This window comes from Lagenorhynchus albirostris, chromosome 5 (genome assembly GCF_949774975.1).
Source record: "Lagenorhynchus albirostris chromosome 5, mLagAlb1.1, whole genome shotgun sequence".
NCBI lineage: Eukaryota > Metazoa > Chordata > Mammalia > Artiodactyla > Delphinidae > Lagenorhynchus > Lagenorhynchus albirostris.
In genome coordinates, this window is record NC_083099.1 from 36,061,091 (window position 1) to 36,085,580 (window position 24,490).

Here is a 24,490-nt window from a genome sequence, read left to right on the forward strand (position 1 = left end):
GAACAGTGAGCCATGTATGTGGTCCCAGTTTCATCCCCCACTACCAAGCTCTGTGATGGCTTTGAAGACTAAGTCCCACAACTACAGTAACTATGAAAACCAACAGCTATGTAGCCACTGGTAGGGTTGTAATGGCTTTGGAACTCCCCCAAAACCCCATCTCCAGAGAATTGTCACTATTTGACCAGCTTGCTGAAAAGCTCCATAATCAGGGCCTATCTTTATTTCACCTGACCGTTGCCTTGTTCTTGGAGAAAAACTCTACCCATAGGGCATTTGTTGAAATTATTGGTGGTATTTGTTTAACATTGCAGCTCTCTGAGGTGGCATTCCCAGTTGTAGCTCATAAGAGGCTGACAAAAAACTTTAAAGGAAGAGTAAGATATCAATAGGGGCCTTTTGAAAAGTTTGGATGTATTCATGGATATGTGTAAGACCACATGCACTTGCACAGTTGTGCACAAGCCCAAGAAAGAACTGAGGAGACCCCAGGTTCTCACCTCTGGCTGACCTTGAGACTCTGTGCAAGCAGGAAATGAAGGATAAGGCCAAGTTGTAAACTGCTTTGCTGAAGGTGTGCCACAGCGAGCACAGAGAGCCTCAACAAAGGCTGGAGCCCTTATCAGTTCATGAGATGTAAGGAAATGTCATTACCTGACCACTGATCTAACTGAACAAAGAGTTCAGTGGCCACACATGAGAGAGAATACAGACTTTGTAGAATTAGTCCAGGCAAATCATTAAACAAACAGCAACAACATTGGTATATTATTTCCGAAGTTGATACATATCAATTAGAATGTCCAGTTTTGGACAAAAATTGCAGGTCAAGCAAAGAAATCAGAAAGTGTGTCCTATAGACAGGAAAAAATGCAGGTAATAGAAACAGTACCTCACTGAGCCCAGACGTTGGACTTACTAGACAATGACTTTAAATTAGTGACTAAAAATATGTTCAAAGAATTAGAAGAAACCATGTCTAAAGGGTTGGAAGGAAAGTATGAGAAAAATGTCTCAACAAATAGATAATGTCAAAGGGATAGAAATGATAAGCAGAAATCCTGGAGTTGAAAAGTGTAACTGAGATGAAAAATTTAGGACTGAACAGCAGATTTCAACTGGCAAGAGAATAAACCAGGGACTTGACGATAGATCAGTTTGACATCCATTCAGAGGTATGAAAACTAAAAAAGAATAAAGAAAACTGAACAGAGCCTCAGAGACCTGTGGAACCAACATACACATGATAGGAGTCCCAGAAGGCAAGGAGAGAGAAAAAGGAGCAGAAAGAATATTTGAAGAAAAAGTGTTTGAAACTCCCCCAGATTTGACAAAAAACATTAATCTGCACATCTGAGAAGCCCAACAAACTCCAAGTAGGATAAAGATCAAAGAGAGCCATACTAGAGACATTATAGGCAAATTGATGAAAGACAGAAAATTTTGAAGCAGCAGAGAAATGTGACTCATCTCGTACAATGGATCTTCAGTAAGGTTAACAGCTGACGTTTCATCAGAAAATGATGGAGCCTGGAAGTCAGTGGGATGATGTATTCAGAGTCTTGAAAGAAAAAGAGTGTCAATCAATAATTCTATATCTAGCAGAATTGTCTTTCAGAAACAAAGGAGAAATTAAGACATTCCAAGTTAAATAAAAATAGGGAATTTATTGTTAGCAGATTTTCCCTAAAAGAAATACTAAAAAGAATCTGTTGTGCTGAAAGGAAAGGATATGAGACTAACTTGAACCACATGAGGAAATAAAGAGCATGGGGTAAAGGTAGATACATGAGTGAATATAAGACAGTACAAATTATTTTTTTCTGTAATTCTTTTTACCTGCTGTCTGATTTGAGAGAAGACTATATAAAGAAATAATTATAAAACTGTATTGATGGGCTTATAATATATAAAGGTGTAATTTGTATTACGTTAATAGTACAGACAGGGGAGGAGGGAACAGATATATTGGAGCAAAGTTGGTATTAATCTGATTGTTTTTAGACGTTAATTGTATTTCCCAGGGAAACCACTGAAAGAAACACTTAAGAACATTTAGTAAAACACAAAAACACATAGTAAAAGAAACTAGGGAATCAAAATGGTGTACTAGAAAATATCTTTTTAACACAAAAGAAGGCAGCAGTGGTGGAATAGAAGAGCAACAACAACCAAAAAAAAAAAAAAAACCATGTAAGACACAGAGAAAACAAATAGCAAAATGTCACACATAAGTCCTACCTTATTGGTAATTCCATTAAATGTAGTAAAAAAGCAGAGTTGGCAGAAAGTATGACAAAATATGATATGACTATGTGTTGTCCAAAGAGACAACACTTTAGATTCAAAGACACAGCGTGAGAGTAAAAGGACTGAAGAAAAAGATACTTCATGCAGACAGTTCCTAAAAGACAGCTGGAGCAGCTATGCTAATATCAGACAGGATAAGGTTTAACACAAAAATTGACACTAGAGACAGACAAGGACATTTTATAATGACAAAAGCATCAGCGTGTCAGGGAAACATAGCAATTACAAACAAATGCCACTAACAGCAGAGCCCCCGAATGGAGAAAAAACTGACAGAATTGAAGGGGAAAATAGACAATTCAACAGTAATAGTTGGAGACTTCAGTACTCTGCTTTCATTATATAGATGGATCAACAAGGCAGTAGAAGACTTGAACAACACTGCAGACCCACCAGCTCTAACATACAACTATAGAACGCTCTACCCAGCTACAGCAGAATACACATTCTTCTCAGGGGCACATGGAACACTTCCAGGTTAAATCATATCTAGGACAGAAAACAAGCTTCAATAAATTTAAAGGCACTGAGCCATATCAACATATATGTTCTTTAACCACAGTGTAATGAAACTAGGTATCAGTAACAGAAAGCAGTTTGGAAAATTCACAGGTATGTGGAGATTAAGCAACACATGGCAAAATAAGCAGTGGTTCAAAGGGAAACTAGAGAATATTTTGAGATGATTGAAAATGAAAACACAGCATACCAAAACTTAGGGATGCAGTTAAAGGAGTGTTCAAAGAGAAATTTATATCTGTACACATCTGTATTTAAAGAGAAGAAAGATCATAAATCAGTAACTTAGCCTTAACCTTAAAAATCTAGGAAAAAAAGAGAAAGTAAACCCAAAGCAAGTAGAAGGAAGGAAATCATAAAGACTAAAGAGGAAACAAATGAAATAGGGAATAGAAAATAAAGGTGAAAAACCAACAAAAGCAAAAGTCAGTTCTTTGGGAAGATCAAAATTGGCAAAGCTTTTCTACAATAACCAATTAAAAAAAGGGAGAGGACTCAAATTATTAAAATTGGGAATGGAAGAGGGGTTGTTACTGTTGAGTACACTACTATGGAGTACCGAGGAATACTACGAACAGCTGTATACCAACAAATTAAATGACCTAGATGAAATGGGCAGATTAGATTTCTAGAGAGATACAACCTGTCAAAAGTGAATCAAGAACAAATAGAAAATCTGGATAGACCTAAAACAAAAGGTTAAATTAGTAAGTAAAAGAAAAACTTCCCACAAAGAAAAACCCAGGCTGAGATGGCTTCATGGTGAATTCTACCAAATGCTTCATGAATTAACACCCATCCTTCAAAAAATTTTACAAAAAATAGATGAGGGAACATTTCCTAACTCATTCTATAAGGCCAGTGTTACCCTGATACCACAACCAGATAAATATATCACAAGAAAACAGCAGACCAAGACCCATAGTTAATATGGGCATTAAAATCCTGAACAAAATACTAGTAAACTGAATTCAACATAATAAAGGATTATATACCATGACCAAGTGCAGTTTATCCCAAGAATGCAAACCCTTTTCAATATATGAAAATCAATCCATGAATATATCATATTAATAGAGTAAAGGATGAAGACCACATATGATCTCAAAAGACTCTCATAAAACATTTGATAAAAATCTAACACCCTTTTATGAGTAGAAACGATTCAACAAACTATTATAGACAACTACTGATAAGGACATCTATGAAAAGCCCGCTAACTTCATACTTGATGGTGAAAGACTGAAAGCTTTCCCCTAAGGTGAGCCAGATAAGAATGTCCACTCTCACTGCTTTCATTCAGCATTGTAGTGGAGGTTCTCCGTGGGGGTGGTTAGATAAGGAAAAGAAATATAAGGCATGCAGATTGAAAAGGAAGAAGTAAAACTTAGCTGACAGTATGATCCTGTATATAGACTGTCTTAAGCAGTAAAAAGAAAAAAACGGAGGGACCTTCAAGATGGTGGAGGAGTAAGACGTGGAGATCACCTTCCTCTCCACAAATACATCAAAGATACATCTACATGTGGAACAACTCCTACAGAACACCTACTGAATGCTGGCAGAAGACCTCAGACTTCCCAAAAGGCAACAAAATCCCCATGTACCTGCATAGGGCAAAAGAAAAAACAGGACAAAAGAATAGGGTCGGGACCTGTGCCACTGGGAGGGAGCTGTGAAGGAGGAAAAGTTGCCACACACTAGGAAGCCCCTTCACTGGTGGAGATGGGGGCTGGGCCGGGGGGAGGGGAAGCTTCTTAGCTACGGAGGAGAGCGCAGCAGTAGGGGTGCAGACGTCAAAGCGGAGAGATTCCCGCACAGAGGATTGGTGCTGACCAGCACTCACCAGCCTGAGAGGCTTGTCTGCTCACCCGCCGGGCCGGGTGGGGCTGGGAGCTGAGGCTCCAGCTTTGGAGGTCAAATACCAGGGAGAGGACTGGGGTTGGCTGCGTGAAGACAGTCTGAAGGGAGCTTGTGTACCACAGCTAGCCAGGAGGGAGTCCGGGAAAAAGTCTAGACCTGCCTAAGAGGTAAGAGACCATTGTTTCGGGGTGCGGGAGGAGAGGGGATTCCTTCCCTGTTGGCCCACAGAAGGCAGAGAGCACCACTTAAATGAGCTCCAGAGATGGGCATGAGCCACAGCTATCAGCTGGGACCCCAGAGACAGGCATGAAATGCTAACGCTGCTGCTGCAGCCACCAAGAATCCTGTGTGCAAGCACAGGTCACTATCCACACCCTCTGGGGAGCCTGTACAGCACGCCACTGCCAGGGTCCTGTGATCCAGGGACAACTTCCCCAGGAGAACACATGGTGCGCCTCAGGCTGTTGCAACGTCATGCTGGTCTCTGTTGCCACAGGCTCGCCCCGCATTCCAATTATAACTACTGTACCCCTCCTTCCCTCTGGCCTGAATGAGCAAGTGTCCCCTAATCAGCCACTGATTTAATCTCCTTCTCTCTGAGTGGGAACACATGCCTGAGGGCGACCTACACACAGAGCTGGGGCCAAAACCAAAGCTGAACCCCAGGAGCTGTGCAAACAAAGAAGAGAAAGGGAAATTTCTACGTGAAGCCTCAGGAGCAGTGGATTAAATGCCCACAATCAACTTGATGTACGCTACATCCATGGAATACCTGAATAGACAACAAATCATCCCCAAATTGGTGGACTTTGTGAGCAACTGTAGGCTTGGGGTTTGCTATCTGTGAGTGATGTGTTTCTGATTCTTAATGTTTATCTTAGTTTAGTCTTCAGCGCTTGTTATCATGGGTGGATTTGGTTATTGGTTTGGTTCTATTTTTTGTATTTTTAAAATATAATTTTAATAATTTTTTTAATTTATTACTTTAAAATTTTCTTTTCTTCCTTTTTTTCTCCCTTTTCTTCTAAGCCATGTGGCTGACAGTGTTTTGGTGCTACAGCCTGGTGTCAGGCCTTAGCCTCTGAGGTGGGAGAGCTGAGTTCAGGACATTGGACCACCACACACCTCCCAGCCCCATGTAATATCAATCAGCGAGAGCTCTGCCAGAGATCTCCATCTCAATGCTAAGACCCAGCTCCGCCCAGTGGCCAGCAAGCTCCAGTGCTGGATGCCCCATGTCAAACAACTAGTAAGACAGGAACACAACTCCACCCATTAGCAGAGAGGCTGCCTAAAATCATACTAAGTTCACAGACACCTCAAAGCACACCACTGGATGTGGCCCTGCCCACCAGAAAGACAAGATCCAGCCCCATCCACCAGAACACAGACACCAGTCCCCTCCACCAGGAGGCCTACACAAGCCAGTGAACCAACCTCACCCACTGGGGGCAGACACCAAAAACAATGGGAACTATGAGCCTGTAGCCTGCGAAAAGGTAACCACAAACACAGTAAGTTAGACAAAATGAGAAGACAGACAAATATGCAGCAGATGAAGGAGCAAGGTAAAAGCCCACCAGACCTAACAAATGAAAACGAAATAGGCAGTCTACCTGACAAAGAATGCAGAGTAATGATAGTAAAGATGATCCAAAATCTTGGAAAGAGAATGGAGAAAATAAAAAAAACGTTTAACAAGGACCTAGAAGAACTAAAGAGCAAACAAACAATGATGAACAACACAGTACATGAAATTAAAAATTCTCTAGAAGGACTCAATAGCAGAATAACTGAGGCAGAAGAATGCATTAGTGACCTGGAAGATAAAAGAGTGGAAATAACTACTGAAAAAAAAGAATGAAAATAATTGAGGACAGTCTCAGAGACCTCTGGGACAACATTAAATGCACCAACATTCAAATACTAGGGTTCCCAGAAGAAGAAGAGGTAAAGAAAGAGACTGAGAAAATATTTGAAGAAATTACAGTTGCAAACTTCCCTAACATGGGAAAGGAAATAGTGAAGTCCAGGAAGAACAGGGAGTCCCATACTTCCCCTTGGATAAATCCAAGGAGAAACATGCCAAGACATATTAATCAAACTATCAAAAATTAAATACAAAGAAAAAATATTAAAAGCAGCAAGGGAAAAGCAACAAATAACATACAAGGGGGAATCCCCGTAAAGTTAATACCTGATCTGTCAGTCGAAACTCTGCAAGCCAGAAGGGCAGGACATATTTAAAATGATGAAAGGGAAAAAGCTACAACCAGGATTACCCAGCAAGGATCTCATTCAGATTCGTTGGAGAAATTAAAAGCTTTACAGACAAGCAAACGTTAAGAGAATACAGCACCACCAAACCAGCTTTACAGCAAATGTTAAAGGAAGTTCTCTAGGGAGGAAACACAAGAGAAGGAAAAGACCTACAAAGAGAAACCCAGAACAATTATGAAAATGGTAATAGGAACATACGTATCGATAATTACCTTAAATATAGATGGAGTAAATGCTCCCACCAAAAGACATAGACTGGCTGAATGGATACAAAAACACGACCCATATATATGCTGTCTGCAAGAGACCCACTTCAGACCTAGAGACACATACAGACTGAAACTGAGGGGATTGAAAAAGATATTCCATGCAAATGGAAATCAAAAGAAAGCTGGAGTAGCAATTCTCATATCAGACAAAACAGACTTTAAAATAAAGACTATTACAAAACACAAAGAGGACACTACATAATGATCAAGAGATCAATCCAAGAAGAACATATAACAATTGTAAATATTTATGCACGCAACTTAGGAGCACCTCAATACATAAGGCAAATGCTAACAGCCATAAAAGGGGAAATAAACAGTAACACAATCATAGTAGTGGACTTTAACACCCCACTTTTACCAATGGACAGATCATCCAAAGTGAAAATAAATAAGGAAACACAAGCTTTAAATGATACATTAAACAAGGTGGACTCAGTTGATATTTATAGGACATTCCATCGAAAAACAACAGAATACACTTTCTTCTCAAGTGCTTATGGAACATTCTCCAGGATAGATCATATCTTGGGTCACAAATCAAGCCTTGGTAAATTTAAGAAAATTGAAATCATATCAAGTACCTTGTCTGACCACAATGCTATGAGACTAGATATCAGTTACAGGAAAAAATTGTAAAAAATACAAACACATAGAGGCTAAAAAATACACTACTAAATAACCAAGAGATCACTGAAGAACTCAAAGAGGAAATCAAAAAACACCTAGAAACAAATTACAATGAAAACACGACCACCCAAAAACCTATGGGATGCAACAAAAGCAGTTCTAAGAGAGACGTTTATAGCAATACAATCCTACCTCAAGAAACAAGAAACATCTCAAATAAACAACCTAACCTTACACCTAAAGAAACTAGAGAAAGAAGAGCAAAAAAAACCCAAAGTTAGCAGAAGGAAAGAAATCATAAAGATCAGTTCAGAAATAAATGAAAAAGAAATGAAGGAAACAGTAGCAAAGATCAGTAAAACTAAACGCTGGTGCTTTGAGAAGATAAACAAAACTGATATACCATTAGCCAGATTCATCAAGAAAAAGAAGGGAGAGGACTCAAATCAACAGAATTAGAAACGAAAAAGGAGAAGTAACAGCTGACACTGCAGAAATACAAAGGGGCATGAGAGATTACTATAAGCAACTATATGCCAATAAAATGGATAACCTGGAAGAAATGGACAAATTCTTAGAAAAGCACAACCTTCCGAGACTGAACCAGAAAGAAATAGAAAATATCAACAGACCAGTCACAAGCACTGAAATTGAGACTGTGATTAAAAATCTTCCAACAAACAAAAGCCCAGGACCGGATGACTTCACAGGCGAATTCTATCAAATATTTAGAGAAGAGCTAACACCTATCCTTCTCAAACTCTTCCAAAATATAGCAGAGGGAGGAGCACTCCCAAACTCATTCTAGGAGGCCACCATCACCCTGATACCAAAACCAGACCAAGATGCCACAAAAAAAGAAAACTACAGGCCGACATCACTGATGAACATAGACGCAAAAATCCTCAACAAAATACTGGCAAACATAATCCAACAGCACATTAAAAGGATCATACACCATGATCAGGTCTGGTTTATCATCCCAGGAATACAAGGATTCTTCAATATATGAAAATCAATGTGATAAACTATATTAACAAATTGAACGAGCAAAACTATATGATAATCTCAATAGGTGAAGAAAAAGCGTTTGACAAAATTCAACACCCATTTATGATAAAAACTCTCCAGAAAGTAGGCATAAAGGGAACATACCTCAACATAATAAAGGCCGTATATGACAAACCCACAGCCAACATTGTTCTCAATGATGAAAAACTGAAACCATTTCCTCTAATATCAGGAACAAGACAAGGTTGCCCTCTCTCACCACTATTATTCAACATAGTTTTGGAAGTTTTAGCCACAGAAATCAGAGAAGAAAAAGAAATAAAAGGAATCCAAATTGGAATAGAAGAAGTAAAACTGTCAGTGTTTGCAGATGACATGATACTAAACATAGAGAATCCTAAAGATGCCACCAGAAAACTACTAGAGCTAATCAATGAATTTGGTAAAGTAGCAGGATACAAAGTTAATGCACAGAAATCTCTTGCATTCCTATACACTAATGATGAAAAATCTGAAAGAGAAACTAAGGAAACACTCCCATTTACCACTGCAACAAAAAGAATAAAATACCTAGGAATAAACCTACCTAAGGACACAAAAGACCCGTATGCAGAAAAATAGACACTGATGAAAGAAATTTAAGACTATACAAACAGATGGAGGGATATACCATGTTCTTGGATTGGAAGAATCAACATTGTGAAAATGACTCTACTACCCAAAGCAATCTACAGATTCAGTGCAATCCCTATCAAACTACCACTGGTATTTTTCACAGAACTAGAACAAGAAATTTCACAATTTGTATGGAAACACAAAGGATGCTGAATAGTCAAAGCAATCCTGAGAAAGAAAAATGGAGCTGGAGGAATCAGGCTGCCTGACTTCAGACTATAGTACAAAGCCAGAGTAATCAAGGCAACATGGTACTGTACAAAATAGAAATATAGATCAGTGGAAGAGGATAGGAAGCCCAGAGATAAACCCATGCACTTGGTCACCTTATCTTTGATAAAGGAGGCAAGAATGTACAGTCGAGAAAAGGCAGCCTCTTCAATAAGTTGTGCTGGGAAAACTGGACAGCTACATGTAAAAGAATGAAGTTTGAATACTCCCTAACATCGTATAGAAAAAAACTCAAAATGGATTAAAGATCTAAATGTAAGGCCAGACACTATCAGACTCTTAGAGGAAAACATAGGCAGAACACCCTATGACATAAATCACAGCAAGATCCTTTCTGACCCATCTCCTAGAGAAATGGAAATAAAACCAAAAATAAACAAATGGGACCTAATGAAAGTTAAAAGCTTTCGCACAGCAAAGGAAACCATAAAGAAAATGAAAAGACAGCCCTGAGAATGGGAGAAAATATTTGCAAATGAAGCAACTGACAAAGGATTAATCTCCAAGATGTACAAGCAGCTCATGCAGCTCAATATCAAAAAAAGAAACAACCCAATCCAAAAATGGGCAGAAGACCTAAATAGACATTTTTCCAAAGAAGATATACAGATTGCCAACAAACACATGAAACGATGCTCAGCATCACTAATCATTAGGGAAATGAAAATCAAAACTACAGTGAGATATTACCTCACACCAGTCAGAATGGCCATCATGAAAAAAATCTGCAAACAATAAATGCTGGAGAGAGTGTGGAGAAAAGGGAACCATATTGCACTGTTGGTGGGAATACAAATTGATATAGCCACTATGGAGAACAGTATGGAGGTTCCTTAAAAAACTAAAAGTAGAATTACCATATGACCCAGCAATGCCTCTACTGGGCATATACCCTGAGAAAACCATAATCCAAAACCACAGTGTTCGTTGCAGCACTATTTACAATAGACAGGACATGGAAGCAACCTAAGTGTCCACCAATGGATGGATAAAGAAGATGTGGCACATATATACAGTGGAATATTACTCAGCCATAAAAAGAAATGAAATTGCGGTATTTGTAGTGAGGTGGATGGACCTAGAGTCTGTCATACAGAGTGAAGTAAGTCAGAAAGAGAAAAACACCGTATGCTAACACATATATATGAAATATATATTAAAAAAATGGTTCTGACGAACCTAGGGTCAGGACAGGAATAAAGACACAGATGTGGAGAATGGTCTTGAGGACATGGGGAGGGTGAAGGGTAAGCTGGGACGAAATGAGAGAATAGCATTGACATATATACACTACCAAATGTAAAATAGATAGCTAGTGGGAAGAAGCTGCATAGCACAGGGAAATGAACTCCGTGCTTTGTGACCACCTACAGGGGTGGGATATGGAGGGTGGGAGGGAGATGCAAGAGGGAGAGGATATGGGGACATATGTATACATATAGCTGATTCACTTTGTTATACAGCAGAAACTAACACAACATTGTAAAGCAATTACACTCCAATAAAGATGTTAAAAAAAAGAAAAACCTATTTGAACTAACATGAGTTCCACAAAGTTGCAGAATAGAAGATTATGTTGTATTTATGTGTACAAAACTTAGTTGGATTTCTGTTTGCTAACAGTGAACAATCCAAAGATGAAATAAAGGAAACAAGTCCATTTACTCTAGCATCAGAAAGAATAAAGTACTGAGGAATCAATTTAACAAAATAGCACAAGACTTGAATAGTGAAAGCTGCAAAACATCATTGAAAGAAGTGATATAAAAAAAAATTATAGAAGATCTAAATAAGTGGAAAGATATCCCAGTTGATCTTCAGATTCTATGAAATCTGTATGAAATTTCCAGCTGCCTCTTTCTGCAGAAATTGACATTCTGATCCTACAATTCATAAAGAAATGCAAAGGACTTAAATAGCCAAAACAGTCTTAAAATTTAGGAAAGAACAAAGTTTGAGAACTCACACTTCCCAGATTTACTACGAAGCTACAGCAGTCAGGACACTGTATTACTGGCATAAGGATAAATATATTAATCAGTGGGCTAGAACTGACATGCAGAAGTGCATTTATGGTCACTGTTTTCTGAGAAGGGTGCCAGGACAGTTGAATGGGGGATAGAATAACCTGAAAAGATGGTGCAGGGATTACTGGGCAGCCACATGCAGAAGAATGAGTTTGCAGAGAAGTTTTCAAAATGGATCATAGACCTAAATGTAAGAGCTAAACTATAAAACTGAAGAAAACATAAGCATGTAGTTCTTCGTGACCTTGGATTAGGCAGGAGTTTCTGAAATATACCATCAAAAAGCACAAGTGACAAAAAATAGATGTGACTTCATCAAAATTATAAACATTTGTGCTTCAAAGGACACTGTCAAGAAAGCGAAAGGAAAACCCACAGAATGAGATAAATATTTTAAAATCATATGTTTAAGTACCCTGAGTATAAAGAACTCTTAACAATAAAAAAACAACTCAATTGAAAAGCAGAGGATTCAGATAGTGTCGGTCCTTCATACCTGTGGGTTCTGTAGATTCAGTCAGCCATGGATAGAATATTTTCTCTGGATATGGAACCCTTGGATACAGAGGGCTGACTGTAAGGGACTAGAGCATTCACTGATTTTGGAATCCACTGGGGGTCCTGGAACCACTCCCCCAAGAATATGAAGGGGTAATTGTAGATTTCTCTCCAAATAGGACCAATATGTACACAAAAAAGATATTCCACGTCATTAGGGAAATGTAAATCAAAACCACAGCAAGTTACCACGTCACACCCACTAGAATGCTATAATCAAAAAGACAGTAACAGTGCTGGAGAGGATGTGGAGAAATTGGCACCTTTGTACATTGCTGGTAGGAATGTAAAATGATGCAGCAACTTTGGAAAAAAGTTGGCAGTTTCTCAAACGCTAAACATAGATTTACCTTATGACCCTGCAGTTTCATTTATTCTGGGTATTCTAGCTATAAACCCAAGAGAGTTGAAAACATTTGTTCACATGAAAATCTATAAACGAGTGTTCATAGTAGCATTGTTCATAAAAGCCAAAAAGTGGAAACCAGAATGTCTATCAGCCATTGAACAGATAAACAAATGTGGTGTATCCATACACTGGAATATTATTTTGGCACAAAAAGGGATGAAATACTGATGAATGCTACACCAGTCACTGAATTATACACTTTAAAATGTTGTACTTTATGGTCTACAAATTGTATTTCAGCAAAGCTGCTATTAACAAAAAGTGAACTAGAGAGGCATGATTAATTAAAAATATATAAAATATGATTCCATATTAATTTGAAAAGCAAATATGAATATATTGTAATATGCATAGAAAACTCTTTGGAAGGATATATAAGAAAATGTCAATAGTGTTCCTCTGTGTGGTAGAAGTATGGTTTTACTTTTCTGTATTTTCTGTATTTCAATAATTTTTGTATATTTAATATGTGTTAATTTGTATAATAAAATTAAATAAATTACAAAAGATGGAGATGATTAAATTTGGTGATTAGGGGCTTGTGACCTTTTAGGGGAATGGCCCCTTAGAAGGCTGAGTATGCAGCCCTTGCGGGGGGGCAGTGAAGGAGGGACTTTGTGGTGATGGGAGGCAGGCACCCTGTGTAGGTCAGGGTCAAGAAGTTTGGCAGTGAAACTTAAGGAGGATAGGCAGCTTGAGAGGTCAACGTGTGTGAGAGAGACTGAATATTATAATAATATTGTGCATTAATGAATGTTTTATGACTTATATGTTATTTACACTTTGTCCCAGTTGCATAAATTGGGCAGTCTTTGTTTTGTAAATGAGTAAACTGAGATGCAGAACAGGTTAATGGCTTGACCTAGATCATATGGGTCGTCAGAAGTGGAACTCAGCCCTTTGATTCCAAAGCCAGTGCCTTTCCTGCTGTGCCAGGCTGCATCTGAGGGATTATAGAATAACTGCAGGGGTAAGAGTAGGACTTAGGAATTGCAGAGAGGAAGGAGAACTGGGTCAGGGCCACAAGTATGGGAGTTCCAGCTGCAAAGGAGGATGGACAGTCTTTCTGTGATTGGAGAGAAGTGTGTGAAGGTGGCCATTAAAAAATATCAGAAGAAAAGGTGATTTTGTACCAGTGCTTTTGAGGGGGATTATTGTTTTTGTTATGAAGTCAAGGAGTGAAACAGACCTCAGAGTAGTACTTTTTGTTTGTTAACAGTCATGTGGCTATTTAATATCAGCAATAATAATACTCTTGTGGCTTTTCAGAAACGCAGTCTTACTTTTCTTTTGTGCAGGTCTATTCTTACGTATAGCCGAATTGGGGGACGTGTCAAGACACTCACATTCTGCCAGGGTTCCCAGTACTTAGCCATAGCGTCTGATAATGGTGCTGTCCAACTTCTTGGAATTGAGGCCTCTAAGCTGCCCAAGTCTCCTAAAATTCATCCTCTACAAAGCAGGTATCTGTCTATCTTTTGTGTTTTGTAAACTGCATTTAGTGTACTATAATTTAACCCTCCCTCTCTAATACAGTTTGGATCAACTGAGGACCTTTGAGAATTTACTTCTTTTTTTAAGCACGTGAAATAAATAAAATTGTGTTTCCAACTCAAATCTATCACACATAGTTTCAGGAAACTATGTCTGCCTATTACTTTCTGCCAATTTGCTAAAAGGTCAGAAGGGCAGCTTTGAACTTGTGGCCCATCCCAGTCTGGAATCTGTCTGAATAACCTAATTATCAGTTACAGCTTCTGTCTCAACTCTGGCTGGCTGATTTGAAAATGTGAGTGTTCTTCATTAAAGAAAATTCAAGTGTTGTCAGCATTTTGTTACTTGGCATTAAAACCTCTGGAGGTGATGGGAACACAGAGCAGAGGTTTTAGTCAGATGATTTGCTTATCATTTTAAAAACAAGGTCCTGGCTGGTTTTACCTGAGAATTTCCTCCATTTCTTATAAATTGTAGTTGCCTGTAGATTAAACACATGCAAGGTAAGATATTTAAGATCAAGCAGAATAATTTTTCAACTGACTAGTATGTGCTGCACAATGAAAATTCCAGAAACGAATAAGATGTGTTGTACTCTCTAAGAAACCACAGTCTAGTGGGAGAGACAGACCAGTGAACAGATGATTTCAGTGCAGTGAGACAGTGTGCCCTGTGACAGGGATGGGGGGCCAGCTTGCAGGTGGATAAGGAAGAAGGCCTGGAGGGGGTGACACCAGATGTAGCCAAAGCAGAGTAGTTGAGTAGGGTGGGGCAGATAAGTCAGACATATATGCTGTTGTGGAAAACATGAAGTTATAGGGAGGAAAACAGATCCATGGTTACCACAGCTTGGGGATAGGGGTAGGGGGTGACTACAAAGGGGCTGCACAAGATACATTTTGGGGTGTGGAGTTGTACTGTATGGTTCTGTGGTAGAAGATACATGAAATGGATTTGTCATAATGCATAGAACTGTATACCACAAAATGAATATTACTGTATATAAGATTAAATTAAAAAAACCCGAAGCAACCAGGATATTGGGGGAGAGGTAGAGTGCAGCCTATGGCAGTCAGTCTAACTGTTGTACAGATGAATCACATAGTCATGTGGAAGAGTAAGGGGAATAAAGGAGGCAGCTGAACAACTTGGGAAAACTGCAGGCTAATGACAAAAGGAGCTGAGCTCAAACGTTGTATTCTAGTTGGTTGTTTTTCACATGGTTATGGTTTAATAATTCCAAAATGACTTTATTTGTACACTAAGGTTGAATAAATGAGTAAACGTATTATAGATAATGAGAGCCAGGTTTCTCACTGGAGGAAAGAAATTACAGACAAGGAAAGGGGGCTGGCTAGAATGAAGCCTGGTGCTGGATAGATATCAGTATGGACTCGATATCAGTATGACTCATGACATACATCTTTGTGTATGTGTATACACACATGTATATGTACACACACATACATGTAGACACACACAAATAGATACAGAAATAGAGTTGGGTCTGTGTGCATGAGGGTAGTATACAGAATATACTTCCTAGCTCTGGCCGTTGAGAGGTACTAGACACAGGGGCATCCCCATAGCGATGAGCACTTAGCTCATAGACCTTGGTTTTAAATGCCAATAAAAGGGACCAGGACTCCTTGAAAAACTGGTTGATTCCAGAGCCTGGGCAGGGAAAACACAAGATGCATCTGGAGCATCCTGTGATGCCAGAAGGTTAGGAAGTGGTCAGTAAGAGCACATTGCAAGGGCGTTTGAGCTAGCCTGACAGAGTGTCCCATGGCCAGACTTGGAGCAAGCTGAGCAACAAGAGGCAACGACTGTGTTAGGTCATAACTCAGAGGATAAAATAAAGTGGTCCACAAGTCCATACTGACAGAGACGAGCTGACAAGAGAAATGGCAGCTTTTCCGTACAGAAGAATTCTAATAAGCGTAGAAGGACCAAGGGAAATAGAACACCACAGGCATGATTTGTCCACAGGTCCTAAAATTAGTGGAAAAAAGTTTACACAGAAACAGGTTTTTGCATAGTCTGAAAAGAATTTCCCCTAAGTATAGAGTAGTTATAAATGGAAAAATAAAAAATAATAAGTTTACAGTGGAGGGTCCTGCCAGGCGCCATGATCCAGGTGGACATCACTGGCATCACGTGCTGACGTCAGGTGCTCCCATCTGTGCACTGAGACAGGCACGTCACACATGTGGTCTCCCTCCCAGTAAGGCACCAGCTCTGTTTGTGAGAACACATGACATGACATTCAGAAATGTCAAGGTCGTGAAAGGACAGACTGAGGCGCTGTCATAGGTGGAGGAGATGAAGGAAACGTGGCAGCTAGATGCCAGGCGGTGTCTTGGTCTGGAGCGGTTAGGCAGTGGGAAAACTGGTGAAATCCAACCATGTTTTGTACCTTATGGGTACTGTACCAAGGTCAATTTCTTAGTTTTGATAAATGGTCTATGTTTATGTAAAGTGTTAGCGTGAGGGGAAGGTGAGCGAAGGATATACGGAAGTCTGTGTACTATTTTTGCAACTCTTCTGTAGTTCTAAAATAATTTTTTAAAAATGGTCAGCTATCATTGTCTTATGGGTCACAGAGTTTTTATTTCTTGACCATGGTTAGAATATAGATTCATCTTCAGTGGAGAAGGGTACTGTGTTTTTAGTGACTGGAAAAGTCTTTGCCTTTTGATGTGTGTCTCCTTAGAGTCCTAGACCAAAAGGAGGACGGCTGTGTGGTGGACATGCATCACTTCAACTCCGGGGCGCAGTCTGTGCTGGCCTACGCCACTGTGAACGGCGCTCTGGTGGGCTGGGACCTCAGGTCTTCCAGCAATGCCTGGACGCTGAGGCACGATCTTAAGTCAGGTCTCATCACTTCCTTTGCTGTGGACATCCACCAGTGCTGGCTCTGCATCGGTGAGCTGCCTTTCAAGTCCTTGACTGGGTCTGGATGCTACTGTCTGGAGTGGCCTTCTTAGGAAAGCTCTTTCCTTTTTCTTCATTGGTAATTTTCCCCTGTGTCCTTTTTTTCCCCCCATAATTATTATGTTATAATCACTTGCATTTTATTTTTTTCATTAAAAAACAGATTTGAAAAAGTGAAATCAATATTCCAACACATAAAACAATTTCCTCTTTCTCTTCATTCTTAAATGAGTCTCTTTATAATCATTATAGTGATCAGGTTTGCTGGCATTTTCTTATTCTGCCAGGGAAGCAGCAGGCTTAGTTTATGGATGAAAGCATTTGAATTTGGGCACACTTGGTTTTAAATTCCATTAACCACTGGCAAGCTGCTTATTAACTCTTTTGGGTCATAGTATCCTCATCTTCAAATGGGGCTCATCCTTTCAAGGGCTGCTTAGAGGAGTCAGTGAGGTAAAAGCATCCAGCACAGGAGAAGAGCTAAACAGTGGTTTCTTGCCTTGTGATTCCTCCCCACCTGCCTTTCCTCAAATGCTGAAGATGTACCCTGTGCTCTTGCTTGCTGCTTTCCTCTGTTTTAGTTTCACCTTTTTCTCTCCTAGGGCTTTGAACCTGCCCCTTTAGAAGGTACTAGAGTTTATTCATTCCCACTTGGCACTGTTTTTCAGAAGAATTATAATCTGCTGCACTTGAATATTGGTTTCTGGATTCCCTAACTTGCATTTGTGACATTAAGTATCTTTATTTTTATGTAGTTTTTATGAAATGTATTATTTTTTTGCCTTTTGTGTGACTAAACTGTACTGGTTTAGGAATATGTAATGCCAGGCCTAGAAGAGTAGCGCTATTACACACGTAGCAAATTAGCAAATGGCACTGGTGGCTCTCAGGGCGGCAGCCAGTACTGCTGTGGCTATTTGAGCCATTGTCCTGGAGAGGGGCAGGGCGACAGAGGGACCCGCTGCCCCTTTTGTCTTTTCCCACCCCCATCTCTCCACTGGAACTGGAGACCAGTCTCGGTGTTAGGGTGGACATTATTCTTTGGGATGGGGTGCCTTTTCTCTATGGGGTTTAAGGTGCCATGGGCAGATATGCACGCATTCACCCCAGTTTCTACTGTGATTGGACACCCGTGCCTGTCTCCAGAACGTTTCGGAGAAAAGGGCACATGGAAATGATTGAAACTGATGATAGCTGCAAAGCTGCTACCACTTTGGGATTGGTAAAGTGATCACTGAATGCTAGTAAACCACCTCTGGTTATTTAAGGCAGCCTGAACATTTTGAGAAGACATAAAGATTCACTTTATGTCTTCTCTAGGCCTTCTGGGTTTCTTGTGGGCACTTTTGGCAGTTAGTAAGTGTCAGTAATTAATGAATCACTCGTTTTCACTTCACATCTGTTAGGCCGTTTTGTAGTAGCTTCGTGCCAGTGCTTTGTATCTTTGGCGTAAGGCACTGTTTGACACTGGGGTTGGGGAGGGCAGCTTAGTGAAAACAAAGCCTTGTCTCCAAGTGGCTAAGCCAGGTTGAACGCGCATCCGTACAGAGCTCGCAAATTACCACTTGATGACTGTAGCCTGCTGTGCTTTACCATGGGTGGTCACCTTCTGGACTTCTCTTCCCCTCAGGGACAAGCAGTGGCACCATGGCTTGTTGGGACATGCGGTTCCAGCTGCCCATTTCCAGTCACTGCCACCCTTCCAGGGCCCGCATCCGGCGCCTCTCCATGCACCCGCTGTACCAGTCCTGGGTGATCGCAGGTAAGAGGGAGGGCTGGCTCTCGGGGTTGGGGGCCTTTCTTGGAAAGTGCAGAACCCCCTGCTGCTTAGACTCATGCTCTTAGAGTTTTATTTTACATATGAGCCAAATGCTTGCTTTTGTTCAGTTCTGATTATGGAAGAAGTTCCCACCACTGATACCTCATTGTCATTGCTTATTTATCATGTTTCAGAATGATCTCATCAATCACACTACCATCTTCCATTCCTACCATCATTTCCTTTCCATTTATCTTCTTTCTCTTGTGTCCCCTATTTTTGCTAAAGTTCTCACCGTCTTCCTGGAACTCTTAAGTTAGAAGCCTTGAGTCATCCTTCTCAGCTGCCATTTCTGTTGAGTTTCTTGCAAGCTTCCCTCCCTTTCTCTTGTTGGGCATTCAAATTTTCTTGTATGGATTCTCTGGCAAGACACTTGGGCAAGTCTCTGAAACTCATTTTCCTCAACGGTAAAACGTGGTTAAAAATACTTAGCTAGCAGAGGTTGTAAGAATTTCAGAAAACACATGTAATGCACATAGCCTGGCATGCAAGGAGTGCTTGTTAAGTGGTAGCTCTCGTTACTCTTATGTTTCCTCGCTGGTCCCCGTGCCTCTGGGCTCTTCCTGGTCCCTTCTCATCCACACAGTGTCCCTCATGCGCTGCTCCTGTCAAGGTCATCGTGCTGCCAGGTTCAATGGCCGTGACTCAGCCTGCGTCTTATGTGATTTGTCACTTGGTTGGTTGATCACTTCCTCTGTCTGAAACACTTTCCTCACCTGACTTTGAGGACATCACTCTCTTGGTTCTTCTGTTGATTGATTTGCTGATTCTTCCTCCTCTTCCTGCTTCTAAGCTGTAGTCGGCCTCAGGGCTCAATCTTGGTCTGAACCTCTTCTCCTTCTGCACTGGCTCCCTGTGTGAGCACATCCAGTCCCCCGCAAAATAGTACCAAATTTATTCAGATTTTTATATGTGCCTATGTAAAGTTCTCCCTAAGATGTCTGATAGCCGACTGAAACCTGACCTGTCCACGCTGAACGCTTGGCTCCTCTCCACCAGCTGCCCGCCCCATACCACCTCCTTGAGGACCTGAGACCAGCCTGCTCTCCCTGCAATGTTGTCCCAGGAAATGGCAGCATTCAGGCTCAAAGCTTAGGAGGAAGCCTGGCGTCGTCCTTTGTTCTTCTTTCTCTCTCATCCCACTTCCAGTCCATCAGCCAGTTGTACATGTTCTGTCTTAAAATATGTCCAGAATTGAGCACCTTTTACTATTTCCATCACTGTCCCCCTAGTCCAAACAGCCATAATCTCATGTCCCTATTAGTGCAACATCCTTGTAACTCCCTGCTTTTATTCTTACCAAAGACTGTTCTTTCTTCTGCTCAGTACCTTCCAGTGGCTCTCAAATAACAGCCAAACTCCTCACCATGGCCCAGAGACTTTATGGGATCTGTCCCTGCTACCTCACTGACACTCTTGATCAGTCAGGGTTCCAACAGGAAACACATGGCATACCCAAGGTAGGATAATTTGAGGAGGACTTATTGTCAGAGGAACTATTTACAAAGGTGTGGGTGTGAGACATCGTAAAACACAGTGCAATAAAATAGGGCTCCAGCCACAGGGGCTTCCTGGCCTTTTCCTTGAACTAATCACATTCCTGCTTTGGGGCCTCTGCATTTTTGGGGGGTTGTTGTCACCACTAGGATGTAAGTTCTGTGAAAAAGGGATTTTTTTTTGCATTATTTGCCTTCTTTTCCTCAGTGCCTAGGACAGTGACTGGTTCATAGTAAACATTGTTGGTTCAATAAATGTTAATGAAGGACTGAAGCCTGGGGTATTGTCACTATCCTGCTCAAAATTACTTTCGAGATAGCCTCTCTCAGGCCTGCAGCTTCCATTCCCTAGAATCTTCCTTCCACTCTTCCTGTCAGATGTGCTCCGATCTGACCACAGCACCCAGACATGGGTGTGTGTGCTTTACTCCTTCCATCCTTTCTGCCTGAAGTGATCCATGTGCCACCTGTGTCTCCAGCCTCACTTGCTCTTTCCGTCCCAGTGATGACACCTCCACGAGGTGGCCTTGATTCTCACCCACTGGATGTGACCTTTGCCTTCCTGAGTGTAGGTGGAACTCTGCATTCTCTCTTTTTGTGCTCATTGTCTTATACTTTATATTTTTTTCTTTCCTTCTAGACTGTAGGTTTCTTTTCTTTTTTTTTAAAATAAATTTATTTATTTTATTTATTTATTTTTGGCTGTGTTGGGTCTTCGTAGCTGCACGCGGGCTCTCTCTAGTTGTGGCGAGCGAGGGCTACTCTTCGTTGCGGTGCGTGAGCTTCTCATTGCAGTGGCTTCTCTTGTTGCAGAGCACGGGCTCTAGGCACACGGGCTTCAGTAGTTGTGGCACGTGGGCTCAGTAGTTGTGGTTTGTGGGTTCTAGAGCACAGACTCAGTGGTTGTGGCACGTGGGCTTAGTTGCTCCGTGGCATGTGGGATCTTCGTGGACCAGGGCTCGAACCTGTGTCTCCTGCGTTGGCAGGCGGATTCTTAACCATTACACCACCAGGGAAGTCCTAGACTGTAGGTTTCTTGAGGGCAGAGTCTGTTTATGCTTTGCCTTTCCACCCTACACTTGTTTCCACTTGGCTGGACACCAGTAAATATTGACTAGTAGGCTATAAAAAACATTTCTGTTTTGCACTCCAGTGTGGTGGCAGGGTCACAGTATTATTTAAAAGTATTCTTGAGTGTTTCTTGCAGGATGGGAGAAAATGGAAATGGCTGTAGGCTGACTACCTCTACCAAGACATGAATCCCTAAGAGTGGAGACCTTGTCTGAGTAACGTTCTGGCCTGTTTCCCTCAGCTGTCCAGGGCAACAATGAAGTATCCATGTGGGACATGGAGACGGGTGACAGAAGGTTCACGCTCTGGGCCAGTGGTGCACCACCACTGTCTGAATTACAGGTTTGCTCCAGTTTTTATTATAAAGGCCAACATAATCTCCCACATCCCAAGCACTTTCAGGCATTTTGCCAAACATGATATTTGTTGGGCCTTTGGGTTATGTTTTAAATTTGGGTTTTTACTAAGTATTAGGTGGGCATTGCTACCATGTGCTTTCCAGTTCCCGCTTACTGGTGTCTGCTTCTGTGGGTGTTTTGGTTGCCAGCTCCATAAGGTTTGTGATGTCTCTTTGGAACCCCAGTAAAATATGGGTTAATTAGGAAAAGCACAGATTAAAGCTTAGATCATTAAAAAAATGGAACATGACCCCTCATACACACTTTTTTAAGGGTGCTTTGTTGGGGCAGAAGGTAGGGAAGATTTTTTTCTCCTTTAGTTGGGGTCCTTCTCATCCCAAATAGAGAATTTTGGGAAGCTGAACAGGCTCTGCTGCTTCATTCAGGATGATATAGAGCAAATGCATTTTAAATTCCCAAAGAAAGAAGATCTAAGACATACGTGATCTGTCTCTAGTCTCTTCAGTTAACCACAGACAGCTGACTTGTCTCTAGAAACGGCTACATCCTTTATGGGCTACACTGGTGTCTGTTATTTGACTCTTTATTTCTTTATTTCCTTTAAGCCTTCTCCTCACAGTGTCCACGGTCTCTACTGTAGTCCTGCAGATGGGAACCCCATCCTGCTAACAGCTGGCTCAGACATGAAAATAAGGTACAGTAAAGACACTTGATATCCAGCACTTGAAAGGAGAAAGGTAGCAAAATGTGGATGAATACTGCGGTTACCACTAGGCGTTGCTTATTATAGATACCAGCAGTAGTGTAACGTTTAACGTCATCTGCTTCTTTCAGGGACAGCTGTTAATACTTCATTTGTAACTAATTTTAGGCTCTTCTAGAAGATTGTCTTTTCCTAATGCAGAAGAGAACAAGCTAGCATTGATGAGTGTCAGCCAGTAATCATTAGTCCCTCCCCTCCTCCTTTGAGATTATCACCAGTTGTTTCCTTTACCCCAGGTTTTGGGACCTGGCTTACCCAGAGAGGTCCTATGTCATTGCAGGAAGCACTAGTTCTTCATCTGTGTCCTACTACAGGAAAATCATTGAAGGCACCGAAGTTGTCCAGGTATAAGCAGTCTTTCTTTCAACTTTTGTAGGAACAAAAACGGCTTTCATAAATATGTTGATTCAAATAAATGGCTTGGCCAAGAGTGGCACTATTTCTTTGAATTTAAAAAATATGTTTTATTTTCTCTTGACTTTTCTGTATTTTTTAAATTAACTTTTATTAAAGTAGAATGAACATAGAAAGTGCATGTGTAAGTACACTGCTCAAAATAAGCACTTCAAACACTTGCCAAGTCCTTAAAACAACTTTATAAGGAAGTGCCTTTATTATTTTCCTTCTGCAAATGAGAAAGTTAAGCACAGCGAAATTGAACACGTCTAAGGTCACCCAGCTAGCAAGCAGCAGCGCTGGGACTCACACCTGGCTGGTGGGGCTCAAGAGCTTGTGTTCTTGAGTCAGGCAGAGGCTGCAGAGGAGATGACATACTTGCCAGTGCTGGGCCTGGTACGTGGTCAGTAAATGAGGGGCTTCCTTTGTCCCAAATAACAGTGAGCTTCAGAAGGGCTTGAGTGTCTGACAGGTGTTTACATCCATATCCCGGTTGTCTCTGCCTCTCTGTTCTTTCCTTTTGTTCTTTGATGTTGACAGAGGTAATATGCACAGATTATTGGCCTATTTGTAAGTTTTCCGTATTTGTAAGTGGCTACTTGTGGAGTCCAGTGACTGGAAACGTAGAACATCACTTTGAACACTCTCTGCTCAGTGTCTTTGTGAAAGTGTGACTCCTTCATGGGAGGGCTAGCCTAAACAAGAACAGTATTCCTCAGAAGCAGGAGGACAGACAGGCGGTAGAATGTGCTACAGCCTTTAACTTCTGGCTTTCTCCTTGACTTTTAACCACCAAACAGGAAATTCAGAATAAGCAGAAGGTGGGACCGAGTGATGATGCCCCTCGGAAGGGCCCAGAGTCTCTGCCTGTGGGTCACCACGACATCATCACAGATGTCGCCACGTTCCAGACGACACAGGGCTTCATTGTGACTGCTTCTAGAGATGGGATTGTTAAGGTTTGGAAATGAAAACTGAGTGATTTGTATAATGTGTAAAAATATATAAATATACTATAACTCAAGAGAAAAAGTATTTTTAGAGAACAGAGTGAACACAGATTCATTTGCTTAATTTTCAGAATCATGTCTGTTTCATGATTAAACAAATCCCATGCAAGGTGGTTAAGGAAGTTGCTGGCATACTTGTGTATATCTCAGCTGGAATTAGCCAGACAATAGTATCTGGGACTTTCTTATTGTATATATCACAGAGGTGAGGAATTTAAAATGCTAAGACTTAGGTGATCTCAGTTTACTTTGTATTAAAAAAGATGACTGAAAGTTGGTTGTAAGCTATTATAATGTAAACACATTTTTTGCTATTAAAAATGCTATTCAAACTAGCCAATAAACTGTATTCAAGCATCTTAA

General features: G+C 40.8%; 1 protein-coding gene across 3 annotated transcripts in view; it reads left to right on the forward strand.

Moving 5' to 3' along the window:
* Nucleotides 1-24,490, forward strand: part of PIK3R4 (phosphoinositide-3-kinase regulatory subunit 4) — a 74,037-nt gene extending 49,547 nt beyond the window's left edge. For 2 of the 3 annotated variants that reach the window (XM_060149866.1, XM_060149867.1), the window contains exons 14-20: nucleotides 14,081-14,245; nucleotides 16,993-17,204; nucleotides 18,844-18,975; nucleotides 21,841-21,941; nucleotides 22,564-22,652; nucleotides 22,958-23,066; nucleotides 23,918-24,490. In XM_060149866.1, the coding sequence (XP_060005849.1) occupies nucleotides 14,081-14,245; nucleotides 16,993-17,204; nucleotides 18,844-18,975; nucleotides 21,841-21,941; nucleotides 22,564-22,652; nucleotides 22,958-23,066; nucleotides 23,918-24,088 (979 nt within the window). In that variant the 3' untranslated portion in view covers nucleotides 24,089-24,490. The remainder of the gene's footprint in view (nucleotides 1-14,080; nucleotides 14,246-16,992; nucleotides 17,205-18,843; nucleotides 18,976-21,840; nucleotides 21,942-22,563; nucleotides 22,653-22,957; nucleotides 23,067-23,917) is intronic. The other variant, XR_009540662.1, reaches the window with a different exon arrangement.